Source organism: Sarcophilus harrisii, chromosome 5, assembly GCF_902635505.1.
Source record: "Sarcophilus harrisii chromosome 5, mSarHar1.11, whole genome shotgun sequence".
Taxonomy (NCBI): domain Eukaryota; kingdom Metazoa; phylum Chordata; class Mammalia; order Dasyuromorphia; family Dasyuridae; genus Sarcophilus; species Sarcophilus harrisii.
The window spans coordinates 75,264,345-75,289,775 of NC_045430.1; the positions used below are offsets into that span (position 1 = coordinate 75,264,345).

General features: G+C 34.9%; 1 protein-coding gene across 4 annotated transcripts in view; it reads right to left on the bottom strand.

Annotated features, from left to right (window-relative positions):
- The window catches only part of SRGAP1 (SLIT-ROBO Rho GTPase activating protein 1), a 290,112-nt gene that overhangs the window by 15,362 nt on the left and 249,319 nt on the right, over positions 1 to 25,431 (bottom strand). For all 4 annotated transcript variants that reach the window (XM_031940927.1, XM_031940925.1, XM_031940926.1 and 1 more), the window contains exons 13-17: positions 22,854 to 22,914; positions 22,653 to 22,730; positions 19,600 to 19,734; positions 5,848 to 5,953; positions 160 to 384 (exon numbers count right to left, since the gene is read on the bottom strand). In XM_031940927.1, coding sequence (XP_031796787.1) covers positions 160 to 384; positions 5,848 to 5,953; positions 19,600 to 19,734; positions 22,653 to 22,730; positions 22,854 to 22,914 — 605 coding nt within the window. The remainder of the gene's footprint in view (positions 1 to 159; positions 385 to 5,847; positions 5,954 to 19,599; positions 19,735 to 22,652; positions 22,731 to 22,853; positions 22,915 to 25,431) is intronic.

Below are 25,431 nucleotides of genomic sequence, written 5' to 3' on the forward strand. Positions count from 1 at the left end.
AAATGGAGATAATAATGGCATTTATCTCCGAGGACTGATATAAGGAGAAAATATTTGTAGCATATTTTCCAAACCTTATAGTGTTATATAAATGGTAGCTATTATCATTGCTATTATTTTGAGAAGTGTAAGAATTTCCTGCTTTAAACCCCTACTTACCAGTAGTCATCTCCAGCCATGCACTTTTCATAAACTGGACCATCCAGCTCTTTAACATCTGGGAAAATAGTCTCATGGTGGATGATGATAGTTTTGATGATTTCATTCACGTGAGCCTGGCAAGACACCTGGTCCTGTATTTCTGGAACAGGCATTAGTGTTGGCCCAAAACAAATGGCCAGGTTATAAGGGTCCATCATGTTCTCATCACTGTATTGTGAGAGGCTAGGAAAGGAAACATGAGCAACTGTAAACAGATTTTTTTTAAAAGTAGAAAAAAATCAATGGTGTCTAAAAACACCCAAATTCTAAGAATTAAGTTCTAAACCCTTTGATGATTAATTATGAATTATGACTTTCTATTCTACCCTAAAGCAGTTCAAATGAAAAAAAAGATAGCGCTAACTTGTATTGAGTAGCAGCTGAAAGAGAATTGTATATTCAGCTTGCTTTATTAAGTAGTATTCTTGGAAGCCAGGGAAGAGAATTTATTATGGTTCTCAGTACAATTGGGAACTAGGATAAAGTGAACAGAGTTCCATCTGTAAGAGACAAAGTAAACAATCAACTATTAAATGTCAAGCAGATACATCTGGGAGGAACAGAAAGAAACCTTATAAGGCTGCTATGTTTAGATCTCTAAAATTCCTCCTCCCTCCCATTTTTTCTTTCAGATTTTTTTCTTACTAAAAAGTATTAAGAAACACTAGTGAGGAAGAGGGTTTCTTTCTTTGCCACTTGAGAGGGAGCAAATGAATAACTCTTGGAATTTAAAATCAATGTAAGAGACTTCAAAGCTTGGTCTCTAAAGCTAAACAATAGTCTCCAACCTCCATCATATCATATACATTAAAGGAACAAAAATATTCTCTTCCACCTCTGCAACATAATTTTTAGGAAAAATACTTCTATCTCATTCATGGATTGTGAGCTGCTTTTTTTTTTTTGGGGGGGGGGGGGAGATCCCTAGTGGCTAGCTATATAATTACAGAGTTCAGTCATATGAATATTCATAGTTTTGTTATAATAACACTTCCTCTGGGTTATTCCCCCCAACCTGCACAAATTGGTAGACAGGGTAGCTGGTACCTTGTATTTAAGAATAATCCTTTGAGGGCCTACTTCTAACACTTTGGCTCACAAGCCCTCACTAACATGCTTCCTACAAACAAGTAGTCAATAAATATTAAACAAGGCCATTTGTTAAGATAACATAGTGCAACAATAGCTATAAAACATTCACCACATAGTAAGGACATATTCTCTCATAAGTAAATGCAGCATCCATGGGTTGGGAAGGCTTAAACTCAAGAGTATACATGTACTAATAGTACTAATGAAGATTATAAGATGCTTGTTGTTACCTTCCCTCTTCATTCAAAGTGGGCAGGAAGTTTACATTAGGAAAAAATATTTTTACTTGAGTAATGGTAGGTTTCTATACAATGTCTAGTCTAAAGAGAATTAAAAGTCCAGATGAAAGCACAATGACTGACACAAATAGGTCCTTAGCAAATGTTTGTTGAATTAAATTCTAATGAATGAAAAGATGACTGAATGAAGGGAGGTGGGGAACCAACCATTACCAAAACAAGGTGGTATTAGAGTCAAAAATGACTTGCCATAATGTATGCTATGATATGCTTTTTGTGAAATAAAGTAATCTAGTTGTTATCTATCCTTCATTCTCAAAAAAAATCGATGACATTGCAAGAGTAGTGTCTAGAAAAGGAATCTAGTTATAAACAGAAGGGAGAAAAAAAAAAAAAAAAGCATAATTTCCACAACTGTTGTGTAGACTTTCTAACTTCAGTCTTAAAAATCCATAATATAGCATTGGAAAGTCATGTTACTCAAATTGGGCCAAATCTTTTCTCATATCATCACCTAAATTTTGGAAATGTTCTTTTCCTTCATTTCTGTTTGTTGAAATCCTTTAAGACTTCTCAAATGCTGCCTTCTTGAATCCTTCTCTGATCTTTTTAATCGCAAATGATAAAGTAATCTCACTGCAGTCAAATGTCTATAGCATTCTTCATCTTCAGATAGTTTCACCAAGTTCTAGTTTGCATTATTATAATATTGAGTATATTATTATATAAAATATAATAATTATAGTTATACTTATATGTTATAATACAATATATTACATATTATATAGATATATAATAATATATAATTATGTTATATTATATAATATTGTTAATGTTAATTGTATACTCATTTTAGCTCCTTTATCAGATTGTAAGACTTTAAAGGCAGATGCCATATCTTAAGTTATCTATCTCTCTTCTCCAGTGCTCAGCACAACACTTTGCACAAAGAAGGTACTTAATAAATGTTGAAAGTAAATTGAGAGGAAAAAACAAAAAAATGAATTGAGGATAAGGCAGGCAAAACAGAGCAGAGACCCTGGATCCAAGAGGATCTGAGTTCAACTCCAGCCTAAGACACTTGAATACTTACTAGTTGTATGATCCTACTTGCCTTGCAGCAATAACAATAAAAGAATCTGAATTGAAGCTAAGAGAATCATTGGGGATTATTTTAGAGCTAGAAGAGAGCCTTTCCATTTTGAAACTGGCAAGTAGAAAAGAATTGGGGGTAAAACATAAGGGTTTAATCCTTAGAGTATTTTAGCCAAAGGGAATTTATTTTTCATTCTTATTTATCAGAAACATTTGAATAAAGGAGACAGGCAATTAATCTTTCCAAGTTTACAAATTAAAGTCTGAAAAGTGAGCATTTGAAAATTAAAAAAAAATTATTACTAATTTATGCATAACAATGTTTTTGTTTGTTGTACATCATACAAAGAGTGAAAAGGGGAAATGTATATGAAAACTGTGAAATTTTGTGATGTACAGTTTTTTTAAAGTACAGTCCCCCCCAAAAAGGACAGCACAATACTGTATTTTTAAGAGTACAGTAACTTTTACTGTTGTTCTCCTATCATGCTTATCATTTCCTTTAATTCCTTATCATTTTTTAATAAATCAAATGAAAAATTAGCAATCACCTCTCTTTGGGCTCCTTCCAAAATCCCCACACCCAAAATTCACACAACAAAGGCAGTCTTTTCTGAGGCTAGAGGCAGTATGGCAGACTGCCTTTGTGCTTGAGCCCATTTCCACCCAACATCTGTCTTTTCACTAAGATATTTAGGGAAAGATACAATTTGATTCCAAATAGGAAATAAGCTGAGAACAGGCTTTTTCCTTCTTAGAATTTCCATCTTCTGTAGGCAGCCAAGTTCCTGGCACTTAGTAGGCACTTAAATACTTGGGGGCAGCTAGTTGGTGCAATGGATAGAGTGCTGAGCCTGAAGTGAAGAAGACCTGAATTTAAACCTGTCCTTAGACACTTACTAGCTATGAAACTCTGGACAAGTCACTTAACACTATTTGCCTCAGTTATCCATCTGTAATATGAACTGGAGAAGGAAATGGGAAATCACTTCAGTATCTTTGCCAAGATAACCCCATATGGGATCATAAAGAGCCAAACATATTTGAAGTGACCAAGAATAAATAAATACTTGATATTTGACTTGCTGGTATAAGGGTGGGGGTTAAAAGCATCTTCATAACCACACTTGGTCAGAACATCTCTATCAATCAATGAGTATTGCTATTATTTTAAGAACAATTTTGACTAGGTCATTTTAATTATTGTAAATAACCAAATTATCTACAAATGACACAATAAGGAAGACATTATCTGTATCCAGAGAAAGAATTGATAAACGGAAGTATATGTAAAATTATATATATATATATACATATACATATATATATGTATATGTATATATATATACATATATATACATATATATATATATATGTATGTTATACACACACACACACATCCCTTTCTAAAAGCTACTTAGGATGGCTGACTAAAATGATTCTTAAATAATACCTCCTTAGACTTGAATTGTAAGGTAGGGAAGAGAAAACATTAGAACTCTGAGTGAAGATGCATCCAGCTCATTTCTAGGGACCCAACTTATTTGTGAGTAGAAGATTGAGAGGATCTTCACAGCTAACATGGAATATACTTGATTGGAAAGATACTAAATTTCAGTGTTCAAGGACTGAGGATAGGGGTGATAAGACAATAGGTGTGTGTGTTGTATCATCAGAGAGTAAACATGTGACATGTATACAGTACCTTAATATTTGCAAAGTGCTTTTCATGGTTTAAAGGCTAGTAAAGATGCAAGCTATTCTCTTGGATGGAAGGCAAATGTAGTGAGAATCAAGAGAGTAAATCTAAAGACTTTGACTAATTTTTCACCCATGTTGTTAATGTCTTTGCACCACTGTAGTAAGTTTAATATATTTAAAAAGATAAAACTACAATTGTGCCTAAAAATAATTATGACCTGAATAGACTCCAACAGCTATTTCTGTCTGAAGCTTTGGGAAAGGAGAGGTACTATAGCTGTAGCCACATGGTTCTCTGCATTATTTAAATCCAGATGAATTCATTTAAACAAATATTTATTGAATGCTAGCTATTTATTATATAGATAGAAGTCCTATCTATTTAGACACCTTGGCTTTGACACTCTGAACCGAACTGAAGACACACATGCGGCTGATAAATTTTCGGAAGGGGCTATGTCCACAATTGCCTTGGCATTTTTTTTTTCCTGAGAGCTTAAAGCAATCTGCAAACTTCCCCTCCTTCTCCAGAGAAGGATAGAGAAAAGAATATCCTAATTTTAGAAATGGACAATTTACACTGGACAGAGGAAAAGGCATTTCCTCAAATTGACTCAGTAAATCATTGGTGAACTCCACCCCCCGCCCATGACATCTATTGTATTTCTTTAGCTCCAACTGCTTATTTGAAATGCTGATAGGAGAACTTGTGGGGTGGGAAAAGGGAAGGGAGAGGGAAAGCTTATCTAGGATTTGGCCAGGATGCTTTTAAAATGCTGGATATGTACAGGAAATAAGAAAACTAACCATTCTGTCTTTTTAAAATTGAAAAATAAATTGACTAAATAGAAAAAAAAAAGTTCTCTTGAAAATCAAAACAACATTTTTATATTTCTATTGCATTATTAATGGAAAAAATGTCTTGGAGAAATGCATTTCAACCTTTACAGTATCTCATTCTACTAAACTTAAAGAAGTTCTCATTTAATTCAGAGCATAACTCATTTCTCCTTTTTCTCCTTTCTCCCTCCCAAACAGTGTTAAAATTGTAATAATTTTCCACAGTGGACAGGTGCCTAATTCATTATGACTTAAAAAAAAACCCTTATGAAATAGTTACTTTTAGCAGAGTTTGGTAGTTTGTTCCTTTTAAGAAGAGGAAGCTTTTGAGGATTTTATGGCCATAGTTTCCTCATTTGTTCTGACAAATGACTTTTTGTAATCCTATGACCACATAGCCCACTAGATCCTTCTGTTTTCCATTATTTCTTGAGGCCTGATCTTGAAGCATTTGGTGTAGTTTTTCAATTTAATGGTGATCTTGATTTGCTAAGGAAGAAATAAACCTTCAGCCTTCATTTAATCATTTTTCCAGTCTTGAACTGTGCTAATTAAAATATATTTGCCTATGATGAAGAGAAGGAAAATATCACTTTCATAGAGATCCTCAGGACTGAGAAATAATTCAGAAGTAGCACATAAATAGTTAAATGTAGGTATTTCTACAGAAGATACTTACTGGTTGAGGAAAGCAAAAAGGTACCTCATCACGATAAGGATCGATCTGGGCAAGGTGAGGAGGAGTTTACGGATGTGAAGAGCCCTCTCATAGAGATTATCTATTCCTACAAATAGAAGACAACACTGTTAAGATTATTCCATCTAAATTAACAAAGTAGAAAGATACCAGTACATTTTGATCTGCTCTATGATAAAGACACTCATATATGTTGACTCTCGATCATTCTTGGTTGGGCCAGATCCTCAAACTTTCCCCATGAGCATGGAATTGACATTTAAGTGAAATAACTTAAGGGGTGCTACTATTTGTAAGGGAGTCCCCTCTACCTCACCATCATATTTCCTTTCATTGGTGCTCCTACAGTTCTATTGTCAAACAAGATTCTCCTCATTTATTTACTGTAAAAATTGTTTTAAACTTGCTGACATTTCTGAGTTCTTCTGAACAGTTTTCCCCTTCTTTTTCTGGATGAGAGAGGAGAAAGAAGGATTTGTCTTTCGCTATGTTTGACCACTGCCTGGACTTCCTGGTGCATTTCCAAGTATTGTTTTCTTCTCTACTGAAGCACACTTTTCTGAAGCTTCTCAGCACAGCGGTATTCCTGAATAATATTACTCTTAGGGAAGATATAGTTAACAAGGATATTAATACCATTTTCTCTCATAAAAGTTCTACTTTGATGCCTTATCTTGAGTTAATGGTAATAATACTGAGTCCCCCAGGCTTCAGCATGTTCTCTGGTAGACCCAACCAAGCTTGAAAAATTGGAACAAATCTTGTTTGGTAACATTGGTTACCAGACCAGTCATAAGGTGATAAGGTGATTTTTCTCTTTTGTTTTTGTAATCTTTTTTTTTGTAATCTTTTGTTTCTGCTTTTGTTTTGTAATCCATAAATTCTCTGTTAAAACAAGGAAATATCAGCAGTAAGAATGTCCACAAATAATCAATATGGCACTGGTGAAAGTGAAATAATAATCCCACTTTTTTCCCTAGAGCATTTTGCATCCTGCCTCAGGAGTTATGGGACCATTAACGCTTACTATCTGTAGGAATTCAAGCAAATCACTTCACTTTGGTTTTCTTTTCTATAAAATGAAAAGGTTGTACTAGATGGCCTCAAAGGTCACTAAAATCCTAAAATCTAAAATCCTGTGTCCAATTTTTTTTTTAGTGTTTTCAAATCCATTTGTTTTTTTAGAGCCACCCTGTGGCACAGATATGCTAAGAGTTATATTTTAGAGATCAGGAAATTGAGAATCTGAGAGCTTAAGTGCTTTGTTCAAATCACAGATTGAGTAAGTGGTAGAGGGAGCTAGAATGTAGGTCTTTTGACTCCCAGCCCAGGAATCTCTCTGCTCCATTGCTCCATGCTCTGCATGGCTTTTTTGAGAGAAGTGATGAGTGTACAAAAATGAGAGCCTCAGTCTGTGAAACATATGAAAATACTGGCATGATTTCTCCCCTGAAGAATTTCAATAGTCTTTAATCATCCTATTTAATAATAGGAAGTGAAAACAATTGACAAATGTAGCAGAATAGATGGGAAAACCTTCCACCTTCATCCTCCTATCAGTATCAGTTCAATTAAAATCTAATTCAGCCCAGACAGGTGATAATCTACAAATTAAAAATAAAATGCATGAATAACTACATTTAATGAACTAATTTTCCCCAGCTCTTTCATTGTGTTCCAAGAGTAAGAATAACCATTTATACTGAGAGGAGAAAAAATTATCTAGGGCTGTTGTCCACTTAATTAACCACTCATATGATCAGACAGTTGGTTTTCTGCACAACTGAGGAAGATTCTAATTGGTGATAGAAAAAAAGAAGAAATACATGGATATATATAATTCCCAGATGTCCTTTGCTTAGATACAAATGACTTCAAAATAATAAAAATAGTATCCTTATCTTGGTAGTTAGGACCAGTGACTGTATTATAATGTGAACTGGAGCTATAACATTTTAAGTCTATGAATTCTTCTAAGAAGTCCAACTACAATGGAGCTAAAGAATTGACATGCTATTCAGACTTCCAAAGCACTTTTCTTTTCATAAAGGTACCTTCTATGTCAACTCAGAAAATGAAAATATTTGAGCATTATGGAAACTGATATATTTGTGGTCAAATGTATTCATGATTTATGAAGTGCTTCAGAATGAATCAACCTTCTTGGATGTTTAAAAGGCAGATGGGTTAGAGTTCTATTTTATTGAATGCAGTGCCTTGTTTCAAAACTTTTCAGAAACTGGCATCACTGGAAATAAATTACTTTCCTTTTGGAGGTGGGTCCCCAGTCCCCAAGTGACAAGTTGCCATTCCAATTGACTAATCTATACTTAGTGATCTGGAAAAACTAACCCAAGATCCCAATATAAGAAGTTTATTTTCTGGTCATCATGAGAATTAATTCCATTATATCAATGGCTTCCATGTGCTTTAGTTAAAGGGGGGAGGAGGGCAGATATTTTTACCCTTCTTTAGCAGAAGAGAAGCTGAGGTGTGTGTATATATGTGATATATGTATGTGCATGTATGTTGTACATGGGTATGGAATCAGATTTGGAGCTTAAAGGAACTTTAGAAGTCACTTAATTCAACTCCCTTTATTTTTAGAGAGGGGAAACTTAGGTCCATTCATCGAGAAGTCAAGAGGTCAGAGAGGTAGAAAGGGGCCAAGACTTCAAATACATTTCATTTTCCACTGTAACGTATGGATGAAGTGGTTCATCTACAGAGAATCAACAAGAATTTAAACAAGAATGACCAATGTTATGTGCTTAAGTTTTAGTAGAATAGGTATTAAATGATGTAAAATATTTTACACAATTTCATTTTTCCAATTTCCTCTCTTAAGTTACCAATGATCTCTTCACTGCCAACTGTCATGCCCTTTTCTAGATCCTGCTCTTTCTTGACCTCTTTGCAGAATGGGGCATTGTTAAGCACCTTCTTTTCTTGGACACTGCCTCCTCTTTAGATTTTTTTGTGGCTCTGCTCTTTTGGTTTTCCTACCTTTCTGACTACTCCTTATTTTTTTGATTGGATTTTAATCCATTCCATGCTACCAACAGGGCATTCCCCTCCAAACTCTCTTTTCTCTGTATTCTCGCCTTTGGTGATCTGATCAGTTCCTATGGGTTCAATTATCCTAACTATAGAGGATCCCCAAATCTATTAATCCAATTTTAGTCTCTCTTCTGAGGTACAGTCCCAAATCACAAGCTTCTTACTATAGCTTAAACTGAACACCTGCAAGACAGTATATATGTATAATTCTCTACCCTTCCACCCTCACTCAAATCATCTCTCTTCCAAATTCCCCTTTTATTCCTGAAGTTATCACTATTTTCCCAGTTAGCCAGGTTCATAACTTCAGGGTCATCCTTGATTCCTCTTTTAATATTAACCATACATTCAGTCAATTGCCTAATCTTTTTATTTCTACCTCCACAATTCTTGTGTTTCCATTTTTCCATTTTAATAGGGACTATTCTAATACAGATGCTTCTCATCTCTTGCCTTAACTATTGTTGTTTGTGGTTGCTCACTCATGTCTGACTCTTTGTGACCTTATTTGGGTTTTTTCTGACAAAGATACTAGAATGGTTTGCCTTTCCTTCTCCAGATCATTTTACAGATGAGGAAATTGAGGCAATTGGGGTTAAGTGATTTGCCTAATAGTAATCTGAGATTAGATTTGAACTCAGGAAAAATAAGTCTTCCCAACTCCAGGCTCAGTAATCCATCCACTATACCATTTAGCTGCAATAGACTTTATTTTTTGTCTCAATGTTCCCATTCCCATTCCAACATATTCTTCACACTACTAACAAAACACAGGTCAGATCTTATCACTGTCCTAGATAATAAACTCCCTATTACCTCTATAATAAAATACAATCTCCTCTCTTTGGTACTTAAAAGTTCTTCACAACCGACCTCACTCTATAGTTCTGGTCTTTTCCAGCCAAATTGCCACTTGCTATTGCTTTGATGAAATTCCCCATTTCATTTTTATACCTTAGCTCTAGACGTTCCTTATGCTTCCCTTCTCACCTCTACCTCTTGGCAGCTCTGGCAGCCTTTAAAAGTAACCTTAAACACAACCTCTTCTAAGAGATTTCTCCCAATCTCTTCAGCTACAAGTGTCTTCTCTTCAAAGACCATTTCCCATCTTCTCTGTATTTATCTTGTATATACTGATTCATATATTTTGTCTCTTAAATTAGAACCTAAGTTCCCTGAGGGAAGGACTATTTTCCTTTTTTTTCCTTTAGCACTTAGTGTCTAGCAAAAATTTAATAAATGCTTTCTGACTGAGCTTTTATTAAGTATTTTATGATTAAGTCTGTCTTTGAATATTTAGTTACACCGAATAAAACTGTAACAGTACTTTGATATCATCTGTAATTAGGGTGTTTGTCACCCAGTGTAAAATAATTATATATTTTGGTTTGATGGTAAACACGAGTCATGTTATACATGTTATTCTTAAAAGCAAAAAATGTTTATCAACATTTATTCTCTTGTCAACAAGGCAAGCATATGTTGTCTTTAATGTTATTGTCTAAAACTGAATTCATCTCAGTGATGAATTTGAAAAATATTGCGTGAAGATGACCCTGACACTCATAGCAGTCTGCTTACAAATGTCTATATTTGTTATTAATAGCACACTGACAGCTATAGAAGCTAGGATGAATGTATGTTTTTTTAAAAAAGCCTTTGCTTCTACTTAGGATGTGAGAAATTTAAAAATTCTTTTAAAGAGTTAAGAATACTGTTTTCTTAGCTACTAATCCAACTTTGGGCCAGAGGATGGGCAATTGTGATAGTGAGAAAGGGTTAATAGTGAATAGTATCTTGGGTTCCCTGGTTTTAAAAAGAATTATCGACATCATCATCAATTATTGTCCCATTTCTTGTTAAATGCTAGTTTGGCAGCTAGCTGGCACAATGGAGTCAGCCTGGAGTCAGGAAAACCATAATTCAAATTTGGCTCCAGATACTTACTAGCTGTGTAACTGGAGGGAATTCACTTAACTCCTGTTCACCTCAGTTTCCTAACCTGTTAAATGGGGATAGTAATGATACCTATCTCCTAGAGTTGTTGTGGATCAACTGAGATAATAAATGTAAAGCAATTAGCACAGTGCCTGGCACATAGTAAGCACTATAATATATTATAGTAGTGTAATTATTTAGTATTTTATTATATTAGTATTATTATCCATATTATGGATAATAATATTAGCTATATTATATTAACATTATATTATTATTCTAGAATACACAAAGTTCCTGCTTATATGGAAGTGCCATTGTAATATAAGATCTTTTGGGCAATTCCTGTTAACTTTAGAGACAAATATCTCTGAAGTTTGAGGTCCTAAATTCTAATACCAATTCTGATATTTATTGCCATTGTAACCTTGAATAGATACTTTTATGTCCCTGGCTTTAGTTTTTTCACTGGTAGAATGAGGGACTTGGATCAGATGGCCTCTGAATGCCTGTTCAGCTTTAGTTTTAGGATCATCAGAGCTTTTGGTTAATTCTTGTCAATCCTTGCTGTACTATGGACACCTCTGGCTCTTGAAAAACCTTGTTTCTGTCAAAATTCAGCTCAAACACCATCTTCTGCGACCAAAGAATCAGTTCCTGATGTACAAAGACCAAAACTGAAAAAGTCCCTGCCTTCATGAAACTTAAATTCTATTGGGGGAAAATGACATGTGTATATAAGCACACGCAATATTACAAGGTAATATTTTGAGTCCCATCTATCATCTGGTGATTCAATTAGGTCTCAGAGGAAAACCTGAGATCTAAGAATCAAAGCTAAAGAAGGAATGAATTTAGGAACTGGAGAAAAGCCATGCAAAGAATTGGAGACAGGAGATCCATGAAGACTTTCCTAATCGTCCCATCATCTAGTATCGCTCCCCTTCCAAAGTCCTTTGAAATCATCATATAGATATTCTGTATACATACATGTGTACATATATATATATAGTAGATAATCTGTATATATAACATGCATTTTGTAGTCTATAGAATATGCATGTGTGTATGCAGAATTCAAACACACATGTATATATACATAGCCTAGATATATATTCTGTGTAATACATGTGTTTATAGGCTTCATACATGTTCTACATATATCTAACACATATACTATATATTCTACATACACACGAGTATATAGCTTATATATAATACAGGTATGTATAGACTATATATTTATATTACATATAAACAACATGAATGCACACACACACACACATACACACACATATATACGTTTCCCTGATTCATAAGGATAGGGATTTTGTCTTTGTATTCCTAGAGTTAATAGAAGGCACACAGTAATAATTAACTAATAGTTAACATTTATATGTGTCAGACACTGTGCTCAGTGCTTTATGATGATTTATCTCATTTGAGCATCACAAACATCCTGGGAGATAGGTGCTATTATTATCCTCATTTCACAGATGAGAAACTGGGCAGGTAGTGGGAAAGTGATTTGCCCAGGATAACCCAGCCACGAAGTATCTGAAGGCAGATCTGAATGCAGGTCTCTTCCTAGCTCCACATACTGTGCTTTAACCCCTATGTTGTTATTGCTTGTTTTTCAATTGTTCTTCAATCACATCTGACTGTGTGACTCCATTTGGGGTTCTCTTGGCAAAGATAACAGATTAGTTTGTGATTTCCTTCTCCAAATCAGATGATTTGATTTACAGATGATTTACAGATGAGAAAACCGAGGTAAACAGGGCTAAATGACTTGCTCAGGCTAGGTTGCCCACAGCTAGTAAGTATCTGAGGCTGGATTTGACCTTGGGAAGTTACCTTCCCGACTCCAGGACCAGTGCTCTATGCAATATGGTACCCATCCATCCTGCTACCAGCTGCTTAATGAATGCTTACTGATTTATTGTGAAGGTGGAAAACCCATTTACCTTTATGGTCAATGTAAGGTCAGGTTCCAATGCTAGTTCTAGCCCTTACACCTGATGTGATCTTGAGCTAATGGTTAATACCCCTGAGTCTCAACTTCCCTGATTATAAAATGAATGAGTTGAATTGGGTAGCCTTCCAGCTCACAATCTGTGATCCTCCCATCTTAAATATTCTTATACATTTTAAGGATGAGGAAGGACTTATTAAACTGCCAGTGGTGAGTTACAGTTTAGTTATAGTTTTTCTTGCTTGTGACAAAAACCAATCATAGACCCAAGGAATGGAGATGAGGAATAACAATGGTAGCAGTGGGGAAAAAAGCTGACAGGATAAATCCTGTGCATGATCCTGAGCCAAAGTAGGGTGATACGCAACCAGCTGGCATTCCTGAAGTAGCAGTGCAGGTCTGGAGGGATGGAAGCCACCAGTTGGCGGTGGCAGACAGGCTTGAAAATTTCCCTTGGCTATCTCCTGTAGGCACAGCCGGGCTTGTGGTCTGGCTCCAGTATTTGGCATGCTCTCTGGGCCTCAGGATTTGGGCCAACATTAATAGTTTTCATGGGTAATCTGGAAAACTTCCATGTCTATACCTGTTTATGAATGAACGTGGATGAACATCCTTTGCCTTCCTTCATAGACAAGCAATTATTGATGGATATAAGTTCCTACTTTGTGAACATTTGCTCCTTTGGGGCATATTATCCTCCGGGAAAAGCTGTGAGTAGAAGCTTTGTTTTATTTTTTCAAGCTATATCTGGTTTCCACAACCTTATAAGCTCATGTACTTGGGAAAAGGAGGAATTCTTAGCTAGATTTGGTCCTTTTAGCTAAAATTCTCCAAGTGAATTAAGTTCTTGTCTCAGAAGGAGAGAATGTTATCATTCTGATGCCCTGATATTGAGGTGTGACAATTCTATGAGGATGTGTATGAAAAGCTAACCCTTAATTATATATTTGAGTTCTGAAAATGGCAAATATCAAATCTTAGAGCCACCATTTCTAAAAGACGTGCCAGAGAACAAATGCTAAATCACACTATGCTGTTTCCCTTGCTAACTTATCCTTAAGCATTAAGACATGGACGGAAATTCCATGGTAGCTACATTTAGAAAAGGTGTTTATTTAACAGCAGTTGCTTCAAACATTCCTGACATCCATTGCTAAATACTCAGCTTTCAAGATCAATTTACTAGTTAACATTATATATTTAAGTAAGCATTCACATTTTATTTTTGCCACATTGCATTTAGGATTGATGTCTAACATGTGCTTAAGTTATGTGTGCATATGAAGGGGAAGAGGAGGGCTAAAAAGATGAAGAGAGGAGAGAAATAGGAAGGGGAATGGGATAGAAGAAGAGGAAGGAAGAGATATTTAGATGAAAACTTTAATGGTAAATTGAGCTTATTTAGATTAATCTTTGCTTTCAAAATTAGGATATATTATCAGTCAATGTGTGATTTATACACACTCAAATGTACATATTTGTATGTATGTATGTATATACACACATATACATACAAACACAAACCTATTTACCCGGAGTCATGTAAAAATTTCTTGGGTGAAAAAGGGTTGTAAGTGGAAAAAAAAATTAAGAAGCCCTGTTCTAAATAATTAACATTTTATTTTGTGGCTTTATACAATCTATACTGTATTAAATCCACACATGGATTTAATGCTGAGAAAGACCTATTTAGGTAAACTTCATTTTAATGTTTTTAAAACTTCTTTTTTGTTTTTGGATCACTTTTATTTCTCAACATAACCCTATTTCCTGTTCCTTCGTCAACCATTCCTTGTAATGGATTATTCAAGAAGCATTTATTGGGTTCTTATGAGGTACCTGATGCTGTGCTCTGGTAATACAAAGAAAAAATAAATAGTCTCTGCCTTAAAGAAGTTTACATTCTAATGGGTGAGACCTGTACATGAGAAGGTACATACACATACATATTGAGAGAGAGGGGTGGGGGAGGAAAGAGAAAGCAAAAGAGAGGGGGAGATGGGAGGAAGAAAGGAGGAGAGAAGGAAAAGGGAGAGAGAAGGAGAGCAAGAGGGAGCAGGAAAGAGACACACAGGCAGACACAGAGAAATGCAGATAACTTTAGATTTATGAATGGGGGGGATACTGGGAGGGAAGAACTGGGAAAGGTCTCTTGTGGGATCTGAGATGAATCTAGAAGGAAGTCAGACTTTTGAGGCAGGATTTAAAATCAGGTCCAATCCTCCGTCCACTATACCTCAGCTACCAAATACAACATTTTCCAAAACAGTTAAAACACAATAGGAAGCACTAAAGGTTTTGGCAAAGGGATATAAAGAAAAAGAAAATCTTGTGTACATGAAATGTTACTTTAAATTATTCTATAATGGGACTAGGGAGAGAGAATTGTGGACACAATTACAGCAACATTATTGGAAGATGACAAGGCCCAAGTCTACTAATTATGTCCATGACCTCCTATTGAATATTTTCCTGTACCACATTTATTATACTTGTCTTGTATTAGTTTTGTGATGTAGTATTTTTTAAAATTTGCAGTTGTGATATCATTAGAATAGAGAATTCCTAGAGGGGCAACTTCCCCCCTTGACCTCACAAGTCAGATCCTACCAGCTCTGTGACTTAAGAGATTCTCAGATGTTGTCCAAGACACTGAGGAACCTTGCCAGTAGGTATCAAAACTTAAAACAGGGCTGGTCCTGCAAACTACTATTATTCTTCTTGTATACACTCATCTATGTGTCTGACCTTTTGTGTTAGACTATATATAATTCCTTGAAGGTAGGAAATCTCTCCCCCTTCCTTTCTCTTGCCCTTCTTTCCTCTCTTTCTCTCCATCTCCCTCCCTCCCTCTGTTTCCCTCTTCCTCCTCCTCTCTTTCTTCCCCTTTCTCTCCCTTATAAATATACATATATGATTATATACACATCCATACAAATGTGTGTATATATCTATTATCTATATCTGTATTTTAAACCCTAGCTTAGCTCATCCGTTCTTTTTGTGATCTTGAGCAGTATTGTAAATACCTCTGGATCTCAGTTTTCATCTATAAAAAGAGGAGCTATATTCTAAATTTATGCTTCTAGAATCAGTATGCTCAACAATACTAAAAAAGCATGGAAATAAAAAATGCTCAACTGGAGATAAATCATAACAGTTAAGAAGTCTATCTTGAGGTTTCTAGGTGACATTGGCTTCCTGACTGTTTCATAAACATGATACTACATTTGGGCTTTTTTTCTGGCTGTCTTCCATCCCTAGAAGGTCCTCCCTCCTGGCTTCCTTTAAGTCCCAACTAAAACCCCACATTTTATAAGAAACCTTCCCCAATCCCTCTTAATTTTTGTGCTTTCCCTCTGTAAATTTTCTATTTATTTTATATATAGCATGTCATATATGTGTGTATGTGTACACACAAATATGATAGTCTTTCTTATTAGATTGTAAGTTCCATGAGGGCAGGGATTGTCTTTTGCATATAATATTTGAATCCCTAGCACAGTGTCTGACACATAGTAGATGATTAATGAATGTGAATTGATTGATTGATTCTTGTAAGCCCTTTTGAGGTGACATAGTATAAGAAAAATGCAACAGAAGTGGGAAAACAAAATGTTGTTAGAGGAAAAAGTGTTGTTCCTGGCATTACATCCTAATATAGGGAGTAGGGCTGTGGAGCTGAATCCAGGCTGTGCCAGTGGGACACCTAAAGAGAACAATGATCTGTGTAAATAGAAATCTGCTGAATGTTGCAGATGAAAATCCCCACAGTGCTTATTTCTCCAATTTTCAGGATGTGAGGGAAGGCTCTGGTCATGGTAAAAGGGAATTCCAGGATCATGACATCTTTTGCTCTCACTTTTTTTTTCCTCTTAGTGTTTTCCAGCTGGGTCAAAAGTCTGACATGATGACTCAGACAATGTGTGTGTACATGTTGAAATGTTTCAGAGACATTTTGAATCACCCATAATAATATCTCAATGAGCTAGAGGAGGAGGCTTTCTTGGAAAAGAGTACTTAAAAAATATTAGCTGTAAGTTCTTTCTCCTTCTAGAAAGCACTTTGCATTGATTTGGGATCTCTTTCCCCCATCCAGTAAAATATGAGCATCTTGAAATAGGACACCTTCATTTTGTTGTTTCTATCTGCAGAACTTAGCATAGCTGGCATATAATAAATACTGAATTGAATTAAGGAAGAATTCTGATCCTGGACTTTTATACTCCTGTTATCTACGCCATCATTTCTTTTTTTCCTTTTTTTAAAATAGTATCTTATTTTTCCAAATATATGCAAAGATAGTTTTCAATATTCATTTTTGCATAACTTTGTGTTCCAAATTTTTCTGCCTCTCTCCTTTCCATCCCAAGACAGCAAGCAATCCAATATAGGTTCAACATGTGTACTTCTTCTAAACATATTTCTATATTTGTAAAGCTGCACAAGAAAGTAAAATAGTATCTTATTTTTCCAAATACATGCAAAGATAGTTTTCAATATTCATCTTTGCAAAACCTTGTGTTCCAAAATTTTCTCCCTTTCCCTTCCCTTTACCAAAACAGCAAGCAATCCAATATAGTTTAAACATGTGCACTTCCTGTAAACATATTTCTATATTTGTAATGCTGTGTAAGAAAGTAAAGTAGTATTTTACTTTCCCAAATACATGCAAAGATAGTTTTCAATATTCATCTTTGCAAAACCTTGTGTTCCAAAATTTTCTCCCTCTCTCCTCCCCACCCTAAGACAGCAAGCAATCCAATATAGGTTCAATATGTGCACTTCTTCTAAACATATTTCTATATTTATAATGCTGTGCAAGAAAGTAAAATAGCATTTTACTTTCCCAAATACATGAAAAAATAGTTTTCAATATTCATCTTTGCAAAACCTGGTGTTCCAAATTTTTCTCCTTCTCTCCTCAAGACAGAAAACAATCTGATATAAGTTAAACATGTGCTATTCTTCTAAACATATTTCCATATTTGTAATGCTGCACAAGAAAAATCAGATCAAAAGGGGAAAAAACATGAAAGAGGAAAAAATACAAATAAATAACAACAAAAGGTCAAAATACTATGCTCTGATCCACATTCAGTCTCCATAGTTCTCTGGATGCGGATGGCTCTCTCCATCACAAGTCTTATTAGAGTTTAAACCATCATTTCTTGTGGTGGTACTTATGCCTAAATAGGAAGACTGATCCATGGATGGTAATGCTTATACTTTAAAAAAGAACTGGGGGGGCGGGGGGGGGGGCAGCAGGGGAGAGGTATTAACCAAACATAAAAACATAATCTGCCAGGGAAGTCACTGCCTGACCAGACACTATAGGCGGTTAGGTAGTGCAGTCAATGGATAGCTGGTCTGGAAGTCAGGAAGGTCCGAGTTCAAATTCCAACTCAATTCTCCTAACAGCTGTGTGACTGTGAGTAAATCATTTAAATCTTTGTGCTTTAATTTCCTCATATGTAAAAATGAGGTTAGGTTTGACAGTTTTTAAGGTTCCATCTATCTTTAAGGCTGTGATCTATTATTTTAAAACATGTGTTATAAGGGGTGATTCAAGATGATTCCAATAGACTTGTGATGGAGAGAGCCCACTGCATCCAGAGAGAGGACTATGGGGACTAAATTTGGATCACAACATAGTATTTTCACCTGTTTTGTTGTTGCTGTTGTGTGTTTGCTTGTTTTTTTCTTCCCTCTCGTGTTTTCCCCTTTTATTCTATTTTTCTTGTGCAGCATGATAAATATGGAAATAGGTTTCATCTATATTGATTCCTTGCTGTCTAGAGGAGGGGGAAAGGAGAGAGAAATTTGCAACACAAAATTTTGCAAAGGCAAATGTTGAAAACTATCTTTACATGTATTTGGAAAAAGGAAAAAAACTATTATTTTTTTAAATAAACATATATTGTAGGACATAGTGTTAAAACACCTAACTCTTAGGATCAGTTTTCACTTTTCTCATTTTACTTTGATAGCTCAGGACAAGAAAAAAAAAAAAAACCTGCTAGGGATACTGGTTTTGGAGTCTCCTGTGACACAATATTGCTTCATTGTCAAGTTGCTGTTTGCATAACATTTTACAAAACATCTGGACCTTCCAACAGTCCTGAGACAGGCAAGGCAGAAAGAAGCCTGGCTCTCCCTCTCCCATGTTGACCTTCTTTTTCCAATCTGAACAGAACTGAGCAGAATATGACTGGTACCTTGATCAGCCAACAGAAATGGGTTCATTCCCTGGTGACAATGATGTATCCTAATAGGAATTCACCTCAATAGAATGGGAATTCATTGAAGCAATTATCAAAATGTGAATAGATTACCAGATATTTAACTTGGGTAAGGTGAGCTAGAAGAACCATGAGCTCAAAGCAATAAAGAAACAAACAGGCAAATCTATTGGAAGTGTGTGAATCTCACTTTTCTCTGTCTCTGCTGCCTGAACCCATCCTTGAGCTTGGAAGAAAATGAACACTCCTGGAAACATCAAACTTCCATGCTCAATTCAGAAATGCCCTCGCAACTGCACCCCATTTTGGGAATGTACCTGTGTTCAATCCCACTCCAAAAAGGGAGGGACGCTGGCTGCAGAGCAAGACTGTCCCTGCAGATGACTGCTCCAGAATGGAAACAGCTTGTCTTACAAATCCAGGGGGCTATCTCTCACCCTTTTCAGGAAGTTGTTAACTGAAACACATAGTTCTGCAGAGAGAAGGATTTTTTTTTTAAATGCAAAAAAGTCTACTTACTGACACAAGAAATAAGATCATTGAATCTTTCCTTAGGAAAGAGGGGGTTTTCCAGCCCGCGGAAAAAGAGTTTCAGAACTCCTGCAACTGAGTTAATGTCATGGTTACTTTGGTCATCAGTCAAAGGATTTTCACCTAAAATATATAAGAAAAGAAAATATTCATATATCTTTGTTCGTTCTGATCAAAACCACAAACATTTCTTTACAAGGTTGTAAATTATAATTATGATATGTGAGATTTTATATCAGACTAAAATTAAAATTACTGGTTTAGAAATCCCACCCTGTGATTATACTAAAAATAGTAGGCAAAAATAAAGCTGTTTTTAAATCTTGTTACCAAATAATACCTTACAATTTACCAAAATGTAAAGGAAAAAAAAGTTTGTGGCATTCATAATGCTACACAGGGTTTTCTCCCCTCCCAGTGATCAATGTAACATCAACATCTAAAATGAATTCTCTTCCCAGATTCCCCATGCTACAGGGTAAAAACTCAAAATGTGTATTGCCTGTGGTTCAATGTTTCAAAAGTAATGCAGACTGTTCCTGATTGCAAAGTTCTGCAAGAATATAAAATAATCCACTACACTCTTACATAGAAGTCTATTCTAAATGAACAGTCTTAAGTATCTAGAGATTGGTAGCATTTTCAGGCTATCTAAGAAGGGATGATTAGAAAATTCAGCCTTAACTTATCAGAAATGGGAAAAAGCAGTCTTTTTTTGTGTGTTGATGGTGCTTAACTTTTTATGTTGCCCTATTAATGATCTTACATTTTGGAGGCATTGGAATAGATCAGTGTACCTCTTAATCCCTATTACACATTCATTTAAAAGGTTACCCACTTTGTAGAGGGAGATACCAAATCAGTTTGTTTAAATAAATTGAAAGAACCAACATCAAGGCCAGCAAAATAACTCACTGGCTGATTCTTGGTTCCATATTTAAATCATGTTGCTATTCATAAAGCTAGTCTCCTAGAAAGGCACATATATATTATATTAGGCAGACACTTAGACTTAAGGTGAGTCTGTTCTATGAAATAGCTATGATTTGTTAACTTTGTTGAAGAATTCTTTGATTCCTGAACATACAATCTCCCATTTCTCTTTTTTATTACTAGGAACAGTGTACTAGGAAATCACTGATATGTATAACCATTTGTACCTCTTTAACATGGAGAAATTGCATATTTGAAATGAAATTCTGCTGCTTGAAACAGAACTATTTGGTTTTTTAGGCCCCTTGGACTGAAGAGGTTTTGAGTGTATCAAGAGATACACTCAGTGAGATAGGCTGTTTCCTTCTTACCCTAGAGGGTGGAAATTACCATACCAACATCAAGCTTGTGAAGGTTTGTGGGAGAGTGAATTCAAAATGATATAGGGCTTTCATTTTTTATTGAGGGAGATAGAGAGTGGATGCTGCTATTGGTACCATAATAAGAGACTAGGCCATTTGTTTGACACTCAGGGCTAAGAGGGAGACAGGCTTTGGCTGCTTGAGCCAGTTAAAAAGACAATGATAATTTGTTTCCCCTCATACTTCCAGGAAAAATAGCTTTTTGTTTTAAAAGTCTCTCTCTCTCTCTCTGTCGTTACATTTATAACTTCTAAATAATTAGTTTGAATGTGCTAGATGTATAAAGTGATCTATTATGGTTACTTTAGATCTGAGTATTTAATTATTCATGAGTAAGTAAATAGTTACAAAAAGAGAGATATAGTGAGAAGAAAGGGAGAAAATATTTTTTGTCTGAATGAGAGATTGAAAAGAATAAATCGCAATGACTGGGTGCTAAGGAGCTATAGGAGAGAATTTTATAACTCCCTGAAAAATAAAGAATAAATCTAGCTATGTGAATCTGGACCATTAATACCTTAGACATTAGTGATCAGTTTTAAAAGGGAAAAATACCCTTGAAGAAAACAGACTCAGGCTGTTCATTGTCTTCCTTCAAGCATACTCATTGGAACTTTCTCCAGGGGAGTAAAAGCGAAGGAGGTGCTTACAGAGCAAGTCATACCTAACTTTCATAATGACCCCCCCGCCAAAACCTAAAACAAAAAATCAAAAAACCAAGCAAATTTCTGAGGTGAAATAATGGGGCCTGTGCATCATTTGGCAGAATTCAATTTATGACCCTGTGACCATCTAATTATACTAAAGTTTTAGTGCATTTAATTCAATGCTAGGACTCATAGTGTTATGGTTATTTTTGATTTCCATCAAATATCATAAATTGGTATGGAAGAAGGAGAAAACAAAACAAGATGATGCTTTTTAAGTCCAATTGTTTCAATGATTTCAATTCATTTGTTTCAATTTATTTCAGAGATGGATGTGATTTGCCAAATTGTCATTTATTGACTTAGAGAGAAGGGAGAAGTGGTAGCTAAGCCCCCCAAATTGCTGAACCAGGCCATAGGGGAGGATGTTACAGGTGATGTTTCTTGAGCTCTGGAGGAAGGGAAGGGAAGGAATGGATGGTTGGACTGACCATATTTACTTTTTTAGAATGGGGATAAGCTTTGAACTATTATGGAAGTTAATCAATAATTAAGAATATTTTAGCAAGGTTGAATTAATAGCCAACTAAAAAAGATGATAGGAACAAGGTTAGGGAGTTGGGAGCTAAGTACAGAGAAGCATCAGGAAATAGAAGAATTAGGAAAGCACCAGACAGATCACAATCTTATGGATAGTTTTCCCTGGTTACACTACTTAGGATCACTATGCACAATACTTTTGTGGGCTGCCCATTCTGTTTTAAATCAGGATGCAATGTTTTAATACTTCTTAAACCTTGAATAACAAATCACACCATCACACCTGATTCTATTTACTAACTCCCCTGCATAGATTTTTGTATCATTTCTTCTTATGTGAAATTACTCTTCCCCTTTCTTTCCAACCCCTCCACTCCAAGTTTTATGTAGTTACACAGAATGGTCATGTTCTTGTGACACTAAAAAAAAAATGATAAATTTTAACCTCATTTGAGAAATTGTCTTTCCCCTTGCTTATATTGGATAAAAATGTAATTACCTCTCTCAAATGAATTTTTAATGTCATTGACTTCCACCTGGGAGCCAGACACTCTGAAAATCCCCTGATGCTGAAGCCCTACAAAAAAAGAAAAAAAGGTGAAAAACTGCAGCCCATTCTCTGAGCCCCTTTTGCAAATGACTCAACAAAAAAGAAGACAAATTTATTTGAAATCCAAAGCAGTTAATATTTGCAGCTTACCATATAGATTGATAAATCTGATGCAGCTTTCTACAATGAGGGGGATGACTTGCCCTGAATCCTGCAGAAAGAAATGGAAATCAATTGATCTCAATTGAAAACACATAATCACATGCAAAATTAATGTTTGGAGTTTCATTCAACTTAATTAAAGTCAAAGAACTCCATCCTTAAAAATAAATTCTTTTCCCTTCCCCACTAAAAGCTTTTACAGAGTGAAAAGAAAGGAAGAAGAAATAATCTGCATTTATATAAAGGTGCATTTCGGTTCTGAAGCAAGCCAAATCAAATACAGTAGAAATGGTCCAAGTTGTAATTCAATCCTTTGTGTCTATATATAAATGCAAATTTCCCTTACAGCTAAAATTGACAATATCAAGTAACATTTAAAAAAATGTTTTTAAACTAACTATTGTGCCTGCTTGGGATGGCTGATTGTTTAATTTTCACTGTGAGCATTTACACCTTGGAATTTGGCCACAAATAAGGACCTGATTTATTGTTCTGTTGATTGTCTTGACGTAAAATAACTACGCAGATTAAATTTAAAAGTGTGATGCTTTTTTGAAGGCCCATTTGTTAAATATTTACCAGCATACTGTTGCCAATGCCTTTCATGAAGATATTGAAAAAAGTCCCAGGACACAGTAACTATTATATGCTAGGTATTTTATTTGATTAAAGAATCTGGGTTGGCTGGGACCATGGAAGTTATCCAATCCATCCTCATAGTTCAGAGAGAATGTTATACTCCCTCCTGCTTGAAGATTCCATATTAGACTGCGTCCCTATTCTGAAGCTTGGTGATAAGAGCTTGCAACTGTAATCCTTAGTACAGTATTTGTTTAGTTTGCGTCAGAACTTACTCATAAATCACTATGAAGATGATTTTTCAAGCATTTCTCCATGATTCATAATTTGATTTATTTATTTATAAAATCACTCCCAGGTATATCAGATTTATTTATGCTGACATTTCATTTGAAACTTCCATTTTCATATCATGTGGAAGCTTAAGGTTTTTGAATAAATGTGAATTCTGGTAATACTTTAAAAATAAGTATTTGCTGATATAGGAGATGGAGACTGCAGTCTCTGTTAAACATACTAATGAAATTCATTTTTTACTACAAAATTCATTTTTCATGAATTTTTAAAAACTTAGCTCTTTTATGAATTATATCTTTCATGGAAACATTAATTCAAAAATGATGAATTTACATCAGAATTTACATTAATATAAAACACAAGACCATAATTTTCTGAGTATCTTAAAACAATTCAAAATACACCTTTCTGTTTAAGGAATGGGTTAAGAATTGAGTATACCATAGTTCTGCCATTTAAACATTTTGCTCCTGATAGATTGTAAGCTCCATGAGAACAGGGGGATATTTAACTTCTTTAATGTGTGTATATTTATGTACATGCATATATATGAATCTTGTGTATATATATATGTGTTTGTATACACATAAAATTATTCATATCCATGTATACCTATATATGTATGTATGTATGTATGTATATATATATATATATATATATATATATATATATATATATAGAGAGAGAGAGAGAGAGAGAGAGAGAGAGAGAGAGAGAGAGAGAGAGAGAGAGAGAGAGAGAAAGAGAGAGAGAGAGAGAGAGAGAGAGAGAGAGATGTATACACATACACCTCCAAGTCTTGGTAGCTTTTAACAAACAACTACTTGTTGATTGCTGATTTTTGGCATGGATAATATCCTTCCAAGGAAGATAATGGTTGTAATATAAAATATGAGGAGTTTAATTTGTCTACTTTTCATTTTTAATAGTTCAAGTTGGTTCTGTTCAATTCCCTGAGTAACAGTCATGAGTATTTGAAGGGTATCATTTTCACACTTTTCTTTAGGGAGTTTTTTTGTCAAAGAAAACAGAACTTTTCTCTGAATTGGGCAATGAATGGACAGTTCAATAGAAATGCAGTAATTAACACCACAATTTATGGCTTTGATGAGCCAATTCATCTTAAAAAATACAGTACATTTGTATCAATTAAAGGAAGTAACCTTTTGGAGAAACAAATAAAAGAACGCTGTAATCTAAAATAGTTGTGTTTAAATGTTAGTAAAAAAAAAAAAAGGCAGAGTATTAGTTTGCATATTTGATATACTTAATGCTTAAAAAAAAAAAAAAGAACCAAATGTGATCAAAAGAAAAATGTTTGCATTAAGAAAGTTCCAAAGAGAACACATCATGTTTTCATAGTATTTTTAAAATATGTATGCATTCCCTCTCTATTTAGTCAGGTTGTTGCTAGTCATGAATTTTGTGAATGCTAAGTTTTCAGGCTTTAACATATATAAGAATTTGGGGATGTGTTTCTATGAACTGCTAAGTAGCTTTGTGACTTGAATAATTTTCTTTCTACATCAGTTTCTCCAGCTGTACAATGGGAGAAATAATTTGGCTCTCACTATTTTATGGCTATGTTATGAGGGAAAAATTAATATAGAACTGCCATATCTAGTCTAGTTTAAAAAAAAAAAAGAGTACTTGATTTGAGATTCAGGAGATTTGTATCCCTTACAAGCTA